Source organism: Physella acuta, unplaced genomic scaffold (assembly GCF_028476545.2).
Source record: "Physella acuta isolate Inbredline_101_S28 unplaced genomic scaffold, ASM2847654v3 ptg000166l, whole genome shotgun sequence".
In the NCBI taxonomy this organism is placed as follows: Eukaryota; Metazoa; Mollusca; class Gastropoda; family Physidae; genus Physella; species Physella acuta.
Genome location: NW_026731685.1, coordinates 9,307 through 31,013, shown reverse-complemented (window position 1 = coordinate 31,013; position 21,707 = coordinate 9,307). Strand labels below are relative to the sequence as shown.

General features: G+C 40.1%; 2 protein-coding genes across 2 annotated transcripts in view; both read right to left on the bottom strand.

Moving 5' to 3' along the window:
• LOC131936040 (RAB11-binding protein RELCH) overlaps window positions 1-4,368 on the bottom strand; it is a 114,129-nt gene extending 109,761 nt beyond the window's left edge. The window contains exon 1 of the mRNA XM_059292866.1: window positions 4,298-4,368. The gene's annotated coding sequence lies outside the window, so the exon portion shown is untranslated. The remainder of the gene's footprint in view (window positions 1-4,297) is intronic.
• On the bottom strand, window positions 1,826-20,298 carry LOC131936044 (coactosin-like protein). Its single transcript, XM_059292872.1, has 4 exons — window positions 20,014-20,298; window positions 5,878-5,960; window positions 4,015-4,172; window positions 1,826-2,907 (listed from the first exon to the last, which is right to left on the bottom strand). The coding sequence occupies exons 1-4, from the start codon at window positions 20,088-20,090 to the stop codon at window positions 2,794-2,796; spliced, it is 432 nt and encodes a 143-aa protein (XP_059148855.1). The 5' UTR covers window positions 20,091-20,298; the 3' UTR covers window positions 1,826-2,793.
• Between the last annotated feature and the right edge of the window lie 1,409 nt (window positions 20,299-21,707).

The following is a 21,707-nucleotide window of genomic DNA, read 5'->3' as shown; positions in this document are numbered from 1 at the left end:
TATATATAATACATATATATATATATATATATATATATATATATATATATATATATATATATATATATATATATATATATATATATATATACACTAGCGTGCCCGTTCCCGCGCGTTGCCGCGTTCTCCAAAGAAAGTCTGACGTAAGATTTTAAGAGGGTTTCATCATTGCGTTACCAATCCTAATTTCTTAGACATGTGAATTGGTTTCTAACACTGAGTTATTGAAATGTAAACAATGCCTGCGCTATATTTCTTGGATCGTATTTGTCGGGGCATAAGTTTGCCTACTCTACTGCCCAGCACACACCAAGGCCTACTGTATGAAAGCCTTGAGTGTGCTTTAATCACTCTCCGTAATGGTGAGGTAGTACACACATTCGGTGATCTCCCAGATGTTGGGGAAAGCCTTGGAAGGTGCTCACAGGAGCCCTCGGTTACACTGCGGCAGGAGCGCTGCGTACGGCCCCTGGCTCGATTTAATAAACGAATGTCGTGTGCCATCGTGTCAATTTGTAGGGTGCTCGTTAAAACTAACGCTGGCGACATAGCGCACACAGGGCGTCATATCGCACCCTGCCGGGGCACCAGCGGACGCGCCTGATTCAAATTAGTTAACGACTTTAATACTCCATCTTATCGTACTTTCTATCACACTACTTAAAACGAATGTAGGCGCCATTCGCTTACAGGAAAGCCCGGGGAGCCAAATAACACCCTGCGGGGCGCCGGAGACTGTGTCTGTTGCAGCTTTAACCGCTGAATATAGTAAAACCCTTTATCCCCTGTGCAGGACGCTCAATAAACGGATACAAAGTGCTAAGATAGCAGCTTTGGAACTCATGGATGCGTAACCGCGTATTGACAAAAATCGATTTTTTGCAGAATCCTTCCCAGGAGTATTCTCATCAACTCCCCAAAGTTACATGGTGATCACATGAACGGTGTCAAACCGCAATCGATTTTTATTTTTATATACTGTATTTAGAGAAGAATCAAACCGTGCCCTGTGGGGCACCGCCCTTGCGAAATTTTAATATTTTTGTTCGCAGAAACCTCTGCAGGAGTATTCTCAAAAAAGGGTGTAATAAAACTTGCATATGCAGGTGTACTTTGATATATATATATATATATATATATATATATATATATATATATATATATATATATATATATATATATATATATATATATAGTTATTTAAATAGTAGTCTATAATTTATTTTCTACTTTTTAGTGCATCATTACATAAAAGCTTGTTATTAAAACGTTTTTTATGAATTTTTTTTCCTAACTAGGTTAATTAAAAAAAACTGCATTGCATAAATAACGTCATTTTTTATATTGCGAGAGTATTTTTTACAGCTTTTTAAAAAAATCACATGTGCATTAAATATTTAAAAAATACCACAAGTATTTTTAAAATAATTTTTTCCTATGCAGTTAATACAGGTATGTATGAAACAGATTTTAAGCTGCTAAATTGTCTAACAGTAGTTGTAGTTGATAAATAAACTTTTTGTCGATAACATTACAATTAAGTGTGGGTTTTTTTTAAATGTTATCCTTGATTTGTGTCAACAGGTGTATCAAAAAAAATGTGAATGTGTATTAAACAAATAAACAGATGATACATATGGCATAACAAATAATCTTGACATGGAATACATTCTATTGGTGATGGAGGAAATTAATGTTAATGACACATCTTTTACTAGCTGTGTTCACCAATGATGCAAACTGATTTATTGTAAAAGACATTAAAAAAAAAACTTTTCTAAATATTAAAAGAAAATAAATGACGAAAACAAACAACAACAATGGATAACACTATGAAGGCATATTTATTTAGTCACTTTATAATCAGCTCCAACATGAAGAACATCATTCTGGCAAAGGTTTACATCTTGCTACTCATACACAAGCCAGAAGTTCACGTTGAATCATTTTGAATCTGTTAACTAAAGATAACTTTTTCTACAATGTATGGTAAAATTGAACACACTGAAAAAAAAATTAAATACATGTTGAACAAAATTTGTTGCTAGACTATGATGGAACTCATGCTACCAACTATGATGAATCTCATGCTACCATCTAGCCACCAAAAAGTCAGAGGCTACCCTCTCATTAGCTCTCTCTCTCTCTCTCTCTCTTTCTCATTATTTTTAGAAATTGTTGAGTTTTGATAAGCATTTCATTCGTGAAAATTACTAGGCACATGTAAAAAAGTTGAATTCAAACAAGGAAACAAAACACTAACAAGGCAACATGAGCAGAGAAAATACTGAGGATTTGCACTGGAGATCATTGAAGCTGGCACTACAAGCAGCTCTCATAATGCTCAATCTCTGAAAGGTACCATGAGTACAATTTGATTGTTTATTTGTTTAAATGTGACCTACACGTTCAAAACTTTTAAAGAAATGTATATCTGTAACTAATCTATAGGCTTCAAAAAGAACAACACATTAATATCAATGAGTTTGGTGAATTATTATCCAACATCTCTTTCTCTATTTTTAAACGAAATGTCAGTCATATTTAGTTTTTAAACATGAATGAAGCAAGTCATAATTGAAGTTAGAACTGCCATAATGATACAAAAAACGGTTTCAGTTCTTGCCATTCCCTCAGCTATTTTTGTCACTATATCCTCGACACACTTCAAACCATCTGACAGGATGTGAAATCTTGACTTCAATGACTAAAGAAGGAAACAAGCTAAACATAATTTGGAAGAAGTATTTTCTAACAGTTTTGTACACAAAGAAGCTAGTCTGGTACTGTCTGTTATGATGATACACCAGTGCCATAATTGGCTCCCCCTGCTTTCCTCAGTGCTGTTGCAACTGTTTCTAATGCAATATCATGTTGGTCTTCTGCCAAGATTTCTACTGCAAAGTTCTGGCAAAACAAAATAAAAAATTCATTCAAAATGTGCAACGTAAACACAGTGAAACAAAAAATAGAACAATCAAATACTATTATTAGAAGTTTAGAAATACAGAATATATACATAAAATAAATCTAAAATGTTGCAAGCAACCATTAAAACCTCTTTAGGACAGAAGCAAAATTTAAAAATTAAATTTTAATTTGGGCAGTTGCTGAATAGAACATGCATGTACTCAGAAACACCTTACATATGTAAACCCATGTAGGCAGATATAAATCTGAGTGAGCTATTTAGACCCTTAAAGAAGGCTAAAATGAGATCATTAGCCCCTTAAACTGAAGGCTAAAATGAAACAGCCTCTTCAGGCTAGCAATGAGATCTTTAGCCCAGAAGCCAACTGGTGTAGAATCAACTTACTTTAATGACATGTTTAACAACTGCCTTATCCACACTCAGCTTAGAATCAACTTACTTTAATGACAAGTTTAACAACTGCCTTATCCACACTCAGCTTAGAATCAACTTACTTTAATGACAAGTTTAACAACTGCCTTATCCACACTCAGCTTAGAATCAACTTACTTTAATGACAAGTTTAACAACTGCCTTATCCACACTCAGCTTAGAATCAACTTACTTTAATGACAAGTTTAACAACTGCCTTATCCACACTCAGCTTAGAATCAACTTACTTTAATGACAAGTTTAACAACTGCCTTATCCACACTCAGCTTAGAATCAACTTACTTTAATGACAAGTTTAACAACTGCCTTATTGCCTTATCCACACTCAGCTAGAGAGCAACTGGTGTAGAATCAACTTACTTTAATGACAAGTTTAACAACTGCCTTATCCACACTCAGCTTAGAATCAACTTACTTTAATGACAAGTTTAACAACTGCCTTATCCACACTCAGCTTAGAATCAACTTACTTTAATGACAAGTTTAACAACTGCCTTATCCACACTCAGCTAGAGAGCAACTGGTGTAGAATCAACTTACTTTAATGACAAGTTTAACAACTGCCTTATCCACACTCAGCTTAGAATCAACTTACTTTAATGACAAGTTTAACAACTGCCTTATCCACACTCAGCTTAGAATCAACTTACTTTAATGACAAGTTTAACAACTGCCTTATCCACACTCAGCTTAGCTTTTTTGATTGGGCTCACGTCTTTCCCTGCCCATGTGATAAAAGCAAATTTGGCTCTTTTACTCATTTCATCGCCTGTTGTCACACGCACATAACCAAATAAGCGCTCATCATCTGAAAAACATAAAATCCTCAACAGTTAAAAAAACAACAGTTGTTTTCGGGGGGGGGGGGGGGGGGTTGAGGCCAAATAAAAACCCACCAAACAAGGAGAATACGAAGTAAAAAATAGAAACAACTAGAATACCCGTCATCCGTTGGATAACTGTGGGCTTCGGGGGTCATCCATCAAAAAACATCACGTCTGTCACTCAGAGGCATAGCGACCCTTCCCGGCGCCCGGGGACAAACTTTTCGATTTGAACCCCCCCCCTCAACCTTTCAATTTATTTTTCCAAACCATTTTAGCGCCCCAACATATGTCCCCCCCCCCCTTCCCCCCCCGCCTCCCCTCCCCCCCCCCCCGCCTCCCCTCCCCTCCCGCCCCCCCCCCCCCTCCTCGCTACGCTACTGCAGTGTCACTTATCGTCACAAAAACAGACCCCACATTCAAAAATATGTTTTTTATCTTTTAAAAACACCGAAAACAACGATTTCGGACTATCCCTTCATATACTGACGTCACAGGTGACCTACTCAACTCTACTTCACCTGCCCAGTGTCCCGCCAAGTCTCAGACAACAAAAACTATTCCAGCCGAGCATGTCTCTGACCACACTATCCCTTAATTTGCTTAGGACAAAGAAACAGATGAACCCTACTTCACCTGCCCTGTGCCCCGCGAGGTCCTGATAGTCAACCTTATCATTCACATATAGGGCTTAAGAAAAAATAATTGAAAACGTAAAAAAAAAAAGTTCTATTAATGTTTATGACACTGACTTTAAAATTTAGCCTTCATTCTCCAAAGCAAATTTTAAAATGCTTTTCTGGCATATCTAGCCCTGGCCACCTATACAATGTTTAAATAATGTGAACACCCGCCATTTTGTTCGTGGTAAACATGGCCTAAAAATGATCGGCAGACATGCGTCCGGTCCGTACGCCATATTGTTGTTAGCAGCCGACCACGCCTCCAAGCTAGTGAGTAATCCTACTTTATCTAGATATAGAACGTAGATAACAAAAAAAGCCCATGTATTCTCGAATTAGATGATCATTGAAGCTAAACAAAGATTTATATAAAATAATTAAGGCCCGAAATAGATTCTAGATGTAGAATTTACATTAATCTAGATCTAGAATTTACATTGAGTCTAGTGACCTAGATCTAGATCTAGGCCCTAGGCTAGATTCTAGATTCATAACTTTCCTTCGACAGCAGATCTTTAGATCTAGAGAAATTTATTGTAAAACTAAATGAAAAAGCCAGTTGAAAATTGGTATAAGTGTTGGAACGTAATAAATACAGCAAACGGACGTATTGTTAAAGTTAAAGCCGACAGAAAATTAGCTTTAGAACGCGTTAAACATTGGAATGGGAACACAATCTTCTTCGATAGGCCGCCATTATCGATGTAAAAAAATAAACACATCATGTGACGTCACTGTTTCCGTCGAGTCTAGTGGCTTTTCAAATATTTTTTAAAAAAATGGGTTAATCTGCATATGAATAAATCAATTAATTAATTAACGTCTTTAAATAAATTTGTGATCAACAGTCTGTCTGCATTAAAAAATTATTCTCTACCTGCATACCATTTTACAGCTTTCCAGATAGAGTCGAACATATCACAATTTTCGATCAGGCAAACAAATAAATATTCAAACATGTAAACAAAGTTGAGTTTTAGTAGTATATAGATGATATATCTCGCACCTGTAAATCGAGAGAGGAATTCCTGATAGTCAGATCCTTTGCTGTCAATCTCAATCAAGGTGCCGTTAAAATGTAGAGTAAACCTGAAATATATTCAAGATTTTCATTGATTAATTCCCCTTATTTCAGATTTTAAAATAATGGGTTAGCTCCCATACCTTAACCAAATGTTTTTATTTATGAACATTTGGCTAACCTTTAGATTAGAAACAGGTTTACCATATTAATTAATTGAGGCTTGACTGAAACAGAAACAAATAAAGTTAATGTCTTTGTATCACTTAGGATAGGGAATGTGCTTAGTGTACCTGACCATAGCAGAAATATTAAGAGAGGTTTGAGCCCAGGTCACTCATGAAAATAAAAAGTGGATCAAATGGTGGTTTGGTGGGTGTGTCTACATCAACTGGTGTTTTGGTGTGTGTGTGTGTGTGTGTGTGAATCAACTGGTGGTTTGGTGTGTGTGTGTGTGAGTGTGTATGTGAATCTACTGGTGGTTTGGTGTGTGTGTGTAAATCAACTGGTGGTTTGGTGTGTGTGTGTGAGTGTGTGAATCAACTGGTGGTTTGGTGTGTGTGTGTGTGTGTGTGAATCTACTGGTGGTTTGGTGTGTGTGTGAATCTACTGGTGGTTTGGTGTGTGTGTGTGTGTGTGTGTGAATCAACTGGTGGTTTGGTGTATGTGTGTGTCTGTGAATCTACTGGTGGTGTGTGTGTATGAACCTACAGGTGGCTTGGTGTGTCTAGGTTTTATTCAAGTTCAACAAACTGCCTGCCAGAAGCCCCCCCCCCCCCCGAAACTTTTTTACCGCCCCCCCCCCCCCCCAGAACGAAATGAAATTTATATAATTTATATAGAAAATATATACTTTTAACAGTGTCCGCCCCCCCCCCCCCCCGAAGAATGTCTACCGCCCCCCCCCCCCGAAAATTTCAAGTGCCCCCGGAGAAAAAAAAAGTCATGAAGAAACACTGCTGCCTGCACCCCCTCTAACTTGTTGCAACCAAGACATGCCTTGTGAGAGGCCCGGATGTAGACCTAGTGCAAGAAGACCCTGTATGTAACCTACACACCTGCTTATTATCGATTTATGTGCAGAGGTTTTCTTTCAACACCCCAGCCTCCACATCCCAAGCCCCCCCCCCCCCCCCCCAGCTTCTACTGGCCTAGGACTACACATTGAACATACATTGACGTAGGGTATACAGGTAGAATTTCATATCCCGCTTATTTCGTTAGAAGCTGTATGGGGGTCGTCCATAAATTACGTCAGTCGAAGGGGGGGGGGGAGCAGTGTTTCTTCCAGACTTTTTTCTCCGGGGGGCACTTGAAATCTTCGGGGGGGCGGTAAACTTTCTTCGGGGGGGCGGACACTGTTAAAAGTATATATTTTCTATATAAATTATATAAATTTCATTTCGTTCGGGGGGGGGGGGGGGGGGGGGCGGTAAAAATTTTTCGGGGGGGCTTTGCCCCCCCCGAAGAGATGCCTGGAAGAAACTCTGGGGGGGAGGGAGTTCGTAATTTTGTGACGGTGTGTGATGAGGGGGAGGGGGGTGCAGATGGTGTGACGTCACACTTTTGCATTATAAATAAACCGGGAGTGATCTCCCCTAAACTTTCTCGAATATTCTAATATAACACTACGGGGGATGGCAACTCGGGATATAGACTTCTAGACATGATTTTTAATCCATTTTAAATACTCAAATTTTTAAAAATAGAATATAATCTCGTAGAAAAAAGAAATGCACACCAAGTGAACGCTAAATAAAGATGTGCATAATAGTGCGCAATATTATTAGTACTTTATAAATTTACATGCGTTTTTTGAGAAATCGGAAATAGCGTAAATAAGTACTTCAGGTCAACGGAAATTACTCAAAATTTGATAGGAGGTAGAGAATTAGATCTTTTACTTACATATAAAATTTCATTTATCTATCTGAAATAGTACTCAAGTTATAGGCTCTTGAAAAATTCAAAGTAGAAAAAGTACCACTTCCGGTTATCGGAAATCGCTCAAAAGTTGATACGGATCAACGATTTTGATAAAATACTTACATATGAAATTTCGTCAACCTAGCTGTAACGGTACTCAAGTTATCGTGTTTACACACGGACACACACACACACACACACACACAAGGACAAGATTGCAAAATTATGTTTTTCCGTATCAGTGAGATGTAAAACGTCGAGATTTGTAAAAATCTCGATTTTTTTTTTGCACGATTACAAGACTTTCTCTATACTTCGTATATACGAGAAAAAAAAGCAATGTTAGAAAACTAATTTTAGCCATTATTTCGCGTTTAAGAGAACTGTTTTAATAAATTGAAGTTGGAATTGATTAAAATACTCTGTTCAGACAAGATTTAGGAAAAATATCGTATTTTCAGAAAAATTCAACTGCAATTTTTGAGTGGCATAGGGAAAGGTTGACTTGTGTACATGTAAATGTAATGTGTCAAATCGGTGTGATGTGTAGGTTTACTTTGTACTGGTACCAAGACATCAGTTTGATATGTAGGTTTACTTTGTACTGGTACCAAGACATCGGTATGATATGTAGGTTTACTTTGTACTGGTACCAAGACATCAGTTTGATATGTAGGTTTACTTTGTACTGGTACCAAGACATCAGTTTGATGTGTGGGTTTACTTTGTACTGGTACGAAGACATTACTTTGATGTGTAGGTTTACTTTGTACTGGTACCAAAACATCAGTTTGATGTGTGGGTTTACTTTGTACTGGTACCAAGACATCGGTGTGATGTGTAGGTTTACTTTGTACTGGTACCAAGACATCGGTATGGTGTGTAGGTTTACTTTGTACTGGTACCAAGACATCAGTTTGATATGTAGGTTTACTTTGTACTGGTACCAAGACATCAGTTTGATGTGTGGGTTTACTTTGTACTGGTACGAAGACATTACTTTGATGTGTAGGTTTACTTTGTACTGGTACCAAAACATCAGTTTGATGTGTGGGTTTACTTTGTACTGGTACCAAGACATCGGTGTGATGTGTAGGTTTACTTTGTACTGGTACCAAGACATCGGTATGGTGTGTAGGTTTACTTTGTACTGGTACCAAGACATCGGTGTGATGTGTAGGTTTACTTTGTATTAGTACCAAGACATTATTTTGATGTGTAGGCTTACTTTGTACTGGTACCAAGACATCAGTTTGATGTGTAGGTTTACTTTGTACTGGTACCAATGTGACCTACTTAGGTCGAGTCAGGTTCTATTTTTATGTTGACATTGTATAATACCTTATATGGAGTGATTGTGCAACAACCGGAAAATTTCCACTGACTTATTAAGGGGTCTAAGATATAGAAATTTTCCATTAAGATCTGATTGAATGATTCTAATCAGACGACTACCCCATAGCTCAATGGCTAGGATCTCGGCGCGCCACGGCGGCGGCCGAGGTTCGAATACTCGGTGAGAAACTGAGTAGAGTCTATGGTGCCTAGTGGTCTAGTGGCTTAGAAACTCGGCTGGCTGCCGAGTAGTGTGGCATAGTGGTTAGGAACACCACTAGTGGCCTAGTGGTTAGAACCACGTAAAGTGTCACACCATAGGAAACACAACCAGCACGATAACAGTAGCTCAGGTGGCCTTGAGTGATCTGTGAGTCTCCATTTGAGACTTGTCGCAGGCAGTCTACATGGCGATTTTACCTTGATCAGGCAGCCGTCCATATTGTCCGGCTATAGACTCTGACCATTTGAACGTGAGAGAACTTAAGTCCTGTGTGTGCCTTGCTTTCTTAAGTTGATTTAGGCTTCTAGTATAATATTACTCGTCGCTGAGTTATTCTAGAAGCTATAGCAGTGTTGTGTGGCCTGTAGTTATTTAGACAGTGTAGAAATCTGTGATAGTGTTTTTCCTACATTTTGTAAGTTGTGTTTTGACATTTTATACATTAAATACTTTAACTAGTTCAACCTTGTGTTTTGCCACAACTGTGTTCGCTGATTAAAGTTGTATGTAGATTGGATGAGTGTTAATTACAATAGTATCACTAGCTTCCCTAGACATTGAATTCGAGCCCTAGTGTGTCGTTGTGTTAGTGTTCTTCCACTTAGGCCGTAAGGCATTTGCATATGACCCCGAAAAAAGAATCCGGGGACGTTCACCGTCTATTTGGCTGATAGATAGGGGACGTTACACCAAGACATCAGTTTGATGTGTAGGTTTACTTTGTACTGGTACCAAGACATCGGTGTGATGTGTAGGTTTACTTTGTACTGGTACCAAGGCATCGGTATGATGTGTAGGTTTACTTTGTACTGGTACCAAGACATCAGTTTGATGTGTAGGTTTACTTTGTACTGGTACCAAGACATCGGTTTGATGTGTAGGTTTACTTTGTACTGGTACCAAGACATCAGTTTGATGTGTAGGTTTACTTTGTACTGGTACCAAGACATCAGTTTGATGTGTAGGTTTACTTTGTACTGGTACCAAGACATCGGTGTGATGAGTAGGTTTACTTTGTACTGGTACCAAGACATCAGTTTGATGTGTAGGTTTACTTTGTACTGGTACCAAGACATCGGTATGATGTGTAGGTTTACTTTGTATTAGTACCAAGACATTAGTTTGATGTGTAGGCTTACTTTGTACTGGTACCAAGACAAAAGTCTGATGTGTACTTGTACATTGTACTGGTCTGTTAGAAGTGGTCGAAATTTCGCTCGCCATGTTCAATCCACAAAAGACAAAAGCAAGAGGAAGCAAGTTAAACCAAAGCTTGTAAAAACAGCAAACGTCTGCTAAAACAGCACACCTCCGTCAATTAAAACACTGTCTAACTGAAGTTGTTGGGTCTTGATTTGGTCTTTACGCAGATCACAGTCTTGGTTTCAGTCTTTGAAGGAAATGTGTCTCATGAGGTTTCACTTGTCGTGGCACTCCTTGTACATCAAGTCTGAACCCACTTGTCGCACACACACACTTGAAGACTGTGGGAACACACCTCAGTACTACTTGTGCATCAAATATCTGACAACTAGCTGGTCCATCTGCCTAGACAGATCGCCTCCTCTCTCTCTCAGCTAACATACATTGTTCACCCCATGGAAATTTTTAGCCCCCCCCCCCCCCCCCCCGGGGAAAAAAGTCTGGAAGAAACACTGGTCAAACAGTACTGCGAGATATTAAAACAATAAAGTTAATACAAAGGTAATTTATATTTTCTCAGCCTTTCTGCGGGAGTATAAAATGCACAAACATCAATTCCGTCTATTGTTAACAGCCAACAGCTACAGGCGTGTATTGTTAACAGCGTGCTGCTACAGGCGTGTATTGTTAACAGCGTGCTGCTACAGGCGTGTATTGTTAACAGCGTGCTGCTACAGGCGTGTATTGTTAACAGCCAGCTGCTACAGTCGTGTATTGTTAACAGCCAACTGCTACAGGCGTGTATTGTTAACAGCCAGCTGCTACAGTCGTGTATTGTTAACAGCCAACTGCTACAGGCGTGTATTGTTAACAGCGTGCTGCTACAGTCGTGTATTGTTAACAACGTGCTGCTACAGGCGTGTATTGTTAACAGCGTGCTGCTACAGTCGTGTATTGTTAACAACGTGCTGCTACAGGCGTGTATTGTTAACAGCGTGCTGCTACAGTCGTGTATTGTTAACAGCGTGCTGCTACAGGCGTGTATTGTTAACAGCGTGCTGCTACAGGCGTGTATTGTTAACAGCCAACTGCTACAGGCGTGTCACTGTATTGTTAACAGCGTGCTGCTAATCTATCACTATCAGCAGAATACAACCGTGGGACGCTTCGAGCAACATTAATCATCAGGAGAGCTGAACTTGGTTGGCTCTAAATCTAAATGGAGGGGGGGGGGGGTAGTGACACTTATCGAGAGTTCATCGACAAATTAAATCTCACAAATCTTTATTTAAATTGAGGTTAATTAGTTTTTAGACAATAGGTGAGATTTCATGTGTATCCGTAAATGTCCACCACACATTTCTAAGCAATGTTTATAATATACATTTTCAAAACAAAAAGTGAGGAAGATTTTACTTTATTTTGTCAAAAGATAAGTAGAGCTATAGTTAGTTGAAAAAAATATGTGTATTGCTTGTTGGTTTAGGTAATGTCAAGACATCCCCCTACAATATTCTTCCATCATGTCAAGACATCACCCTACAATATTCTCCCCTCATGTCAAGACATCACCCTACAATATTCTCCCCTCAAGACATCACCCTACAATATTCTCCCCTCATGTCAAGACATCACCCTACAATATTCTCCCCTCATGTCAAGACATCACCCTACAATATTCTCCCCTCATGTCAAGACATCACCCTACAATATTCTCCCCTCATGTCAAGACATCACCCTACAATATTCTCCCCTCATGTCAAGACATCACCCTACAATATTCTCCCATCATGTCAAACATCACCCTACAATATTCTCCCACCATGTCAAGACATCACCCTACAATATTCTCCCCTCATGTCAAGACATCACCCTACAATATTCTCCCCTCATGACATCACCCTACAATATTCTCCCCTCATGACATCACCCTACAATATTCTCCCCTCATGTCAAGACATCACCCTACAATATTCTCCCCTCATGACATCACCCTACAATATTCTCCCCTCATGACATCACCCTACAATATTCTCCCCTCATGTCAAGACATCACCCTACAATATTCTCCCCTCATGACATCACCCTACAATATTCTCCCCTCATGTCAAGACATCACCCTACAATATTCTCCCCTCATATCAAGACATCACCCTACAATATTCTCCCCTCATGTCAAGACATCACCCTACAATATTCTTCCATCATGTCAAGACATCACCCTACAATATTCTCCCCTCATGACATCACCCTACAATATTCTCCCCTCATGACATCACCCTACAATATTCTCCCATTATGTCAAACATCACCCTACAATATTCTCCCCTCATGACATCACCCTACAATATTGTCCCCTCATATCAAGACATCACCCTACAATATTCTCCCCTCAAGACATCACCCTACAATATTCTCCCCTCAAGACATCACCCTACAATATTCTCCCCTCATGTCAAGATATCACCCTACAATATTCTCCCCTCATGTCAAGACATCACCCTACAATATTCTCCCATCATGTCAAACATCACCCTACAATATTCTCCCACCATGTCAAGACATCACCCTACAATATTCTCCCCTCATGTCAAGACATCACCCTACAATATTCTCCCCTCATGACATCACCCTACAATATTCTCCCCTCATGACATCACCCTACAATATTCTCCCCTCATGTCAAGACATCACCCTACAATATTCTCCCCTCATGACATCACCCTACAATATTCTCCCCTCATGACATCACCCTACAATATTCTCCCCTCATGTCAAGACATCACCCTACAATATTCTCCCCTCATGACATCACCCTACAATATTCTCCCCTCATGTCAAGACATCACCCTACAATATTCTCCCCTCATATCAAGACATCACCCTACAATATTCTCCCCTCATGTCAAGACATCACCCTACAATATTCTTCCATCATGTCAAGACATCACCCTACAATATTCTCCCCTCATGACATCACCCTACAATATTCTCCCCTCATGACATCACCCTACAATATTCTCCCATTATGTCAAACATCACCCTACAATATTCTCCCCTCATGACATCACCCTACAATATTGTCCCCTCATATCAAGACATCACCCTACAATATTCTCCCCTCAAGACATCACCCTACAATATTCTCCCCTCAAGACATCACCCTACAATATTCTCCCCTCATGTCAAGACATCATCCTACAATATTCTCCCCCCGTCAAGACATCACCCTACAATATTCTCCCCTCATATCAAGACATCACCCTACAATATTCTCCCCTCATGTCAAGACATCACCCTACAATATTCTCCCCTCATGTCAAGACATCACCCTACAATATTCTCCCCTCATGACATCACCCTACAATATTCTCCCCCCGTCAAGACATCACCCTACAATATTCTCCCATCATGTCAAACATCACCCTACAATATTCTCCCATCATGTCAAACATCACCCTACAATATTCTCCCCTCATGACATCACCCTACAATATTCTCCCCCCGTCAAGACATCACCCTACAATATTCTCCCATCATGTCAAACATCACCCTACAATATTCTCCCCTCATGTCAAGACATCACCCTACAATATTCTCTAAACAAGGCGAGTTGGCAGTCACATCTCCTTGCTAATCGCATTAGGGAAAAGGGGGGGGCGGGTGTTGTAAAAATCAAACAAGAATTTTCTGCCAAAAACATGTCGTCGGGCCTGCTCCATCGTCTGCCCTCCTCACTTCCTCTCACGACCAAAACAAATGACGTGTTTGCGTAGCTTCTCTCTACTTTCGGTAGATGGAAGCGGCGGAGTTCAGCAAAGAAGTTTTTTTAAGCGGGGCCCCGTAAACGTTGACCTCATACCGGTCACGTGATGTTTAACGTTGACTCTAACCATAAAGTCGGGATTTTGAGAGAGAAAAAATAGGGTGACTTAGTGGCGACTCTGCGCTCTCAGTAGCTACTACGTTATTTAATAGAGGGGGGGGGTCATCTGTCTGCATGTTGTGTGACACTTGGGACAGCTATATAGTGTGTCCGTTTTTGTAAAATGACAACCGCAGGCAGTCACGTAGATGCAACCCCCCATCCCGCCTAATCGCCGTCTTCTGGACGATCTAACACTGCTCAGAGGCGTAGCGACCCTTCCCGGCGCCCGGGGACAAACTTTCGATTTGCACCCCCACCCCTCAACCTTTTCAATTTATTTTTCCAACCCATTTTGGCGCCCGGGGACATATGTTACCCCCCCCCCCCCCCCCGCTACGCCCCTGACACTGCTATCAAATCATTGTACAAGACAGTTGCAACACTTCTACCAGGAAGTGCTTATTTCCGTCATCGGTAGACGAAATAGTCGACGTGCTTATTTCGGTCAACTATGAACAAAATATAGCTTCTATTTATAGGCAAACATATTTTTAGAATTTTTGAACAGAAGTTTGGTTTTGCTTATTGCGGTCAGTTGAAGCGAAAAATAGCTCAATTAGTATTTGTAATAACATGTTTTAACGCATTATTTCTAAATTAGGCTTAGGTTTTGATATAATCTTAGAAAATTTGAACTGAATTAATGATATAACCATCTTTTGTGGCATCAACCTTAAGGTGATATAAGCACAGTGTTTATTTCCGCGAAAATTTCATTCGTCTACTTATTACGAAAATATGCAATAAAATTCTACCAAATGGCTAGATTCTAAAAGGAAGTTGAAATACTTCAACTAAATCGGTGTATTCTACAAGAAAGTTGCAACACTTCAACTAAATCGGTGTACTCCTAAAGAAAGTTGCAACACTTCAACTAAATCGGTGTACTCCTAAAGAAAGTTGCAACACTTCAACTAAATCGGTGTACTCCTAAAGAAAGTTGCAACACTTCAACTAAATCGGTGTACTCCTAAAGAAAGTTGCAACACTTCAACTAAATCGGTGTACTCCTAAAGAAAGTTGCAACACTTCAACTAAATCGGTGTACTCCTAAAGAAAGTTGCAACACTTCAACTAAATCGGTGTACTCCTAAAGAAAGTTGCAACACTTCAACTAAATCGGTGTACTCCTAAAGAAAGTTGCAACACTTCAACTAAATCGGTGTACTCCTAAAGAAAGTTGCAACAGTTCCCCCCTCAAACAATTCGCAGTCGGATCGACATGCCTGCCAATTGCGTTGTTGACGTGAAATAGTTTTCTGGGCAGCGCTCGCGTTGTTCGGGCGGAAGACAGTGCGTACACAACGGCCCAACGACAACAGACTGCTAAAGACTATCACAAAGCTGAAACTGTGGACGTTTTTAGCAGAAATCATACAAATTTAGCAAGGCTGTCTTAGTTAAAAAGTCAGTCGATGGTCGAATTGAATTTTCGGATTTCAAAACTAAAGAAAATCGACATTGACTAACACAGGAAACTTTTTTTTCTTGTATGGCAACCATGACGTAACCTTGACACTAATCCACACAGCGATACGGCTTAGGCTTACCTGGAAGGGAGTTTTCCCTACAGATAAAAATAAACTATCAAAACAATAATCGATCACTTATTATTCAACAAAAGTATCAACGAGCACATGTTTACAGTTTTAAAAAGTATTACAACATAAACAAGACAAAACAAACCTTCGAACAGAAGACATAACTAAACCACTGGTAGAAGGCCTACTAGTCTACAGTCTAAGGTTTAAACTTAAACGGTAGTAGTAGCCTACAAACATTTTTATTTTACATACGGTATTAAAGAATGTATGGCTAAAGAACCACTTCGTTATGAGCAGTTATATGCTCCTCAATTCTATGTCTAAAACATCAACGTGATTATTTAACCTCTAAGTCTAAGTCAATGGCCCTCGCATTTTCAGAGGCTCTTTTAAATATTCAAAAATCGTGTGCAGCGTATTAAAAAAGTATTTTCATGTTCTTTGCATTTTCATAATTGGGTATGATTACTATATTGTATTTTAACATGAAGTTGCATGAATGTAGAGTACCTGGCCAACGGAAACACTGTGTGAGCGACTCGTCATGTTTTTCCCATGTGAGATCGCTCACAGACGTAAGGGGAGAGAATGTAAGGTATAAAAGGGGAGCGCAAGGTGAACAAGGGTGCTTGCCTGTGTCTGTGAAGTAAGATGTAAGATTTGTCAATTTGTCGTTTCTTCTACTTTGGATTATTGTCATTATTCTTGTGGATCTATGTAAATAAAGTTTAAAGTTAAAAAGCACTGTTGATCGTGTTCCTGAATGAAAGAACCCACAATAACGACCGTATTAATATTATCCTATCAACAAAATACGAGTTGTTACATATACCATTGATTCTTAAAATAATACATTTCAGAAAGGTTCGTTTTTTCATGGTCGATAAAGACGATAAAATTTACAAACAGAAAAAAAAACGCGTTTTCATCCATGTCATCAATAGTGGGAGCCATTGGTAAAAATAAAAAGTAAGACTAAATCTGTTTCAGAGGACATCCCCCCCCCCCTTCCACCGGAAATAAACCTACCCAAAAATCGACGTGATTATGCTAAAAACAAAGGTAACTTCTACAATAAATCTTGTTGCACCAGTTTATCCTACACCAAAATCTGTGGCGTAGTTTGGGGTCCCGGCGCCCGGGGGACAGCTACTCCTAGACTTAACGCCGCATCGGCCCACACAACCAACGAGACTGAACAAATCTAAAATTAGAAAGGCCAAGTTCATTGAACCGGATGTATCTGTTGACGACCCAAATGAGAGCTGTCTAGTCTGCTACACATCTCACTACGCGTGTTACTAGGGAGAATTCAGGCCTGAAGATCTCGTAGCGGGGTATGTAACACTGGGGCAAAAGACAAGCAAGGAAACAACCCCAGAACAATGCAGCAAGAAATGCAGCGCCGTGGGCCGTATGGCCATATCTGCTGAGAGGTGTCTGCTGTTCTACTGTGAAGTGTCAGCTGTAAAGCCGATCTGTACTGGTGGTGTCTGCAGATCTGTACTTGTGGTGTATGCAGATATGTACTTGGGGTGTCTGTAGTTCTGTACTGGGGGTGTCTGCAGATCTGTACTGGGGGTGTCTGCAGATATGTACTGGTGGTGTCTGCAGATCTGTACTGGGGGTGTCTGTAGATATGTACTTGGGGTGTATGCAGATATGTACTGGTGGTGTCTGCAGATATATACTGGTGGTGTCTGTAGATATGTACTGGGGGTGTCTGCAGATATGTACTGGTGGTGTCTGTAGATATGTACTGGGGGTGTCTGCAGATATGTACTGGTGGTGTCTGTAGATATGTACTGGTGGTGTCTGTAGATATGTACTTGGGGTGTATGCAGATATGTACTGGTGGTGTCTGCAGATATGTACTGGTGGTGTCTGTAGATATGTACTGGGGGTGTCTGTAGATATGTACTTGTGGTGTCTGCAGATATGTACAGGGGGTGTCTGCAGATCTGTACTGGGGGTGTCTGCAGATATGTACTTGGGGTGTCTGTAGATCTGTACTGGTGGTGTCTGCAGATATGTACTGGTGGTGTCTGTAGATATGTACTGGTGGTGTCTGCAGATATGTACTGGTGGTGTATGCAGATATATACTTGGGGTGTCTGTAGATATGTACTGGTGGTGTATGCAGATATGTACTGGTGGTGTCTGCAGATATGTACTGGGGGTGTCTGCAGATACCTACTGTTTTTGTGTGTGTGGAGATTACAGAGAGCTAAAGACCAGAGCTAGGTTTGCAACTTAATCAACCTGAATGTGTCGGAGGTACAGGGAAAAATCAGTTCTGGTTTTAAACATTTTTTCACACGGTAAACAAATGGGATGTCAATCGTTTCTTCACATGGTCAACAAATGGGATGTCAATCTTTCTTCATACGGTCAACCCATGGTCAACAAATGGAATGTTAACCGTTTCGTTACACGGTCAAGCCATGGATGACTAATCAACGCCATTTCACAATGTTTGTGAATGTTCTGGAGTGTTTCATCAGCCCCCACCATCCACCCCACACAGACATACACAAAACTGCATACGACGTGTCACGACTGGTGTAGATTACTCATAGTTCATTCCCATTTTCTTATGGTGGCTACTTCTAAACGAACAGAAAACAGAGGAAGGGAAAGGTTGTAATATATTGTCTAGTCAATAACGTAGACACCTGTAGCAATAGTTTGTCTAGTCAATAAAGTAGACACCTGTAGCAATATATTGTCTGGTCAACAACGTAGACACCTGTAGCAATATTTTGTCTAGTCAATAAAGTAGACACCTGTAGCAATATATTGTCTGGTCAATAAAGTAGACACCTGTAGCAATATATTGTCTGGTCAATAAAGTAGACACCTGTAGCAATATATTGTCTGGTCAATAAAGTAGACACCTGTAGCAATATATTGTCTAGTCAATAAAGTAGACACCTGTAGCAATATATTGTCTAGTCAATAACGTAGACACCTGTAGCAATATATTGTCTATTCAATAACGTAGACACCTGTAGCAATATATTGTCTAGTCAATAAAGTAGACACCTGTAGCAATATTTTGTCTAGTCAACAACGTAGACACCTGTAATAACCCCACAAGTCCAGAGCACGATAAAGGTGTAGCTAAACAAGGCCCAGGTTAGTCAGTGCACTGTGGTAGAAACGTATGCGTCATGGTGGGAAAAATGTCAGGGTCTCAAAAGGTGGGTGGGGATAATTTATTGATTGGTCGCTTCACATGATTTGACAGATAAATACACAGCAGGCTTAACCGTGTTTCTATGTAGAACTACAACAATGAAACCAAGCTGCCAAAATAGGTTTTGATGGAGGAGGAGTACCCATAATTGTTCCTGCAGTCGACAGCTAGTGTGATTGTTTTTTTTTCCCTAAGAAATCTGGGTGTGTGAATCATGTTTGCTTTGTTGTGACGTAGCGACATAAAAACTCAGTCGTTTCCCCTTCATTTTAAATAAATGGCGGCGATCAAAGTGCTGATACTACAAAATGTAGTTTAAAATAAAATAAAAAAGTTATTCATTAAAAGTTAACGGCTTGTCATCTGGGGCATTGTGTAGGCCTATGTTGTTTTTTTTTGTTTGCATTCTCATACATTGTCATACAATCTTAATGCGCAATGTGCATGACACATTTTTTAACAGGTGAATTCGCATTTAAATTCACATCTACCCACCTAGTCCTAGCCCAACAAAAAAACGAAATTTTAATATCTAGATCTATTTTACTATTTAGAATCTAGATATTCTAATATTTGAGTATAATTATTATAAATATAGTGAGTCGATCTAGATCTAGAGTGCGACGTCAATTATTTTTGACTCAGGTTGTAGGCGTGTAACTATTCCTCTTGGTCCATCATTTAATTACGCGTTCTTAATAACGATTAAAATCGTAATTAAATTTTACCTTTACCCATTCCATAAAATAATTCAATGTGGCTTATTGTGTATAATTAATTCGTTACGTCCCCATTACAGAGATAGAGAGAAAGCGTCACTCACCATGTGATGGGACTGTTGTCGTCCCTTACTTCCTCGTATGCACAGTTCACAGCTTCTTTATCAATGGTCGTAGACATGGTGGATTTCTTTACAACTCTTCTATCCTAAAAAATTACAGTTTTCCCTATTTAAAGATGTTTAAATCTCACAATTTAAACTTTCCTGTTATGGTGTGTACTTTAAATGTGTGAATGTGTAGAATAAAGAAGGGGGAGCCGGTCGGAAATGGGCGGTGGCTCTGTGATCAGCTGACCCGCCGTCTAATCGCAGATGTCAACTGTACGCCGAGAAACTGTGTCGACTCGGTCACACAGGCTTAGTTTTGTGTCTCGCGTCGTCAGCACGTTCGCGGGGAAGGCGGTGGTTTCCCTTCATTGATGACCATATTTGGTAGCTCTAGTCATTGATTGTTGTAGCGCGTTCCTTGTGCCATTTTGCACTCTCATTAAAAGCACGCTGTTTACATCCAGCGTGTCACGTGTGTTATTGATATGCTTGTGTGCTCGACATTGTTTCAGCTCTGACAGAGTTTTTTTTTTATTGAGCAGTGTGTAAATATTACACAATTTAGCGCTACATGTTGGGCGATTTAAAGTTGAACAATAATTGAATAAAATCCAAGATATGTGTTGCCCTCCGCCGATCCACTGGGACTGACTCACCGAAACCCCAGGGTTCGATCGAACCCAGGTTAAGAACCACAGATCTGCTTGCACAGGGGCAAGTTGTTAAAATAATAAACACAGATATGGATCTACTAGAAAAAAAAATGAGGCTTCACAAAATAAAAAACAAGTGGTATTGATAACGTTGGGGGAGGGGTGGGGGTCAAGCATAAAACATTGATAAGTTAGATTGGTGAGTGAAGTAGATTGGTGAGTGAAGTAGATTGGTGAGTGAAGTAGATTGGTGAGTGAAGTAGATTGGTGAGTGAAGTAGATTGGTGAGTGAAGTAGATTGGTGAGTGAAGAAGATTGGTGAGTGGAGCAGATTAGTGAGTGAAGTAGATTGGTGAGTGAAGTAGATTGGTGAGTGAAGTAGATTGGTGAGTGAAGTAGATAGGTGAATCAGTAAAATATGCGAGGGAATGAAACAAATAAAAGAATCAGGTATAATCAGATTGATGAACCAGAGTGCTGAATGAATCAATTAGATTTCATCATTGAATTGGCTCTCCCCTGGATCCAAGACCAAGACCAGTTATTTTTAAAACTCAGCAGCCTAGATGCAAGGCACAGCCACACCTCCCACACACCACAGCTGACCCACACACCACAGCTGTTACAGGCCCATCTCCCACACACCACAGCTGTTACAGGCCCATCTCTCACAGCTGTTACAGGCCCATCTCCCACAGCTGTTACAGGCCCATCTCCCACACACAGCAGCTGTTACAGGCCCATCTCCCACACATCACAGCTGTTACAGGCCCATCTCCCACACACCACAGCTGTTACAGGCCCATCTCCCACACACCACAGCTGTTACAGGCCCATCTCCCACACACCACAGCTGTTACAGGCCCATCTCCCACACACCACAGCTGTTACAGGCCCATCTCCCACACACCACAGCTGTTACAGGCCCACCTCCCACACACCACAGCTGTTGAGACAGCAGTTGAGCTGTTAAGCCACAGCCTTTCTGTATCAACAGCCCAGCTTATGTTCTAATGCAGACCTACAGCTTCCTTT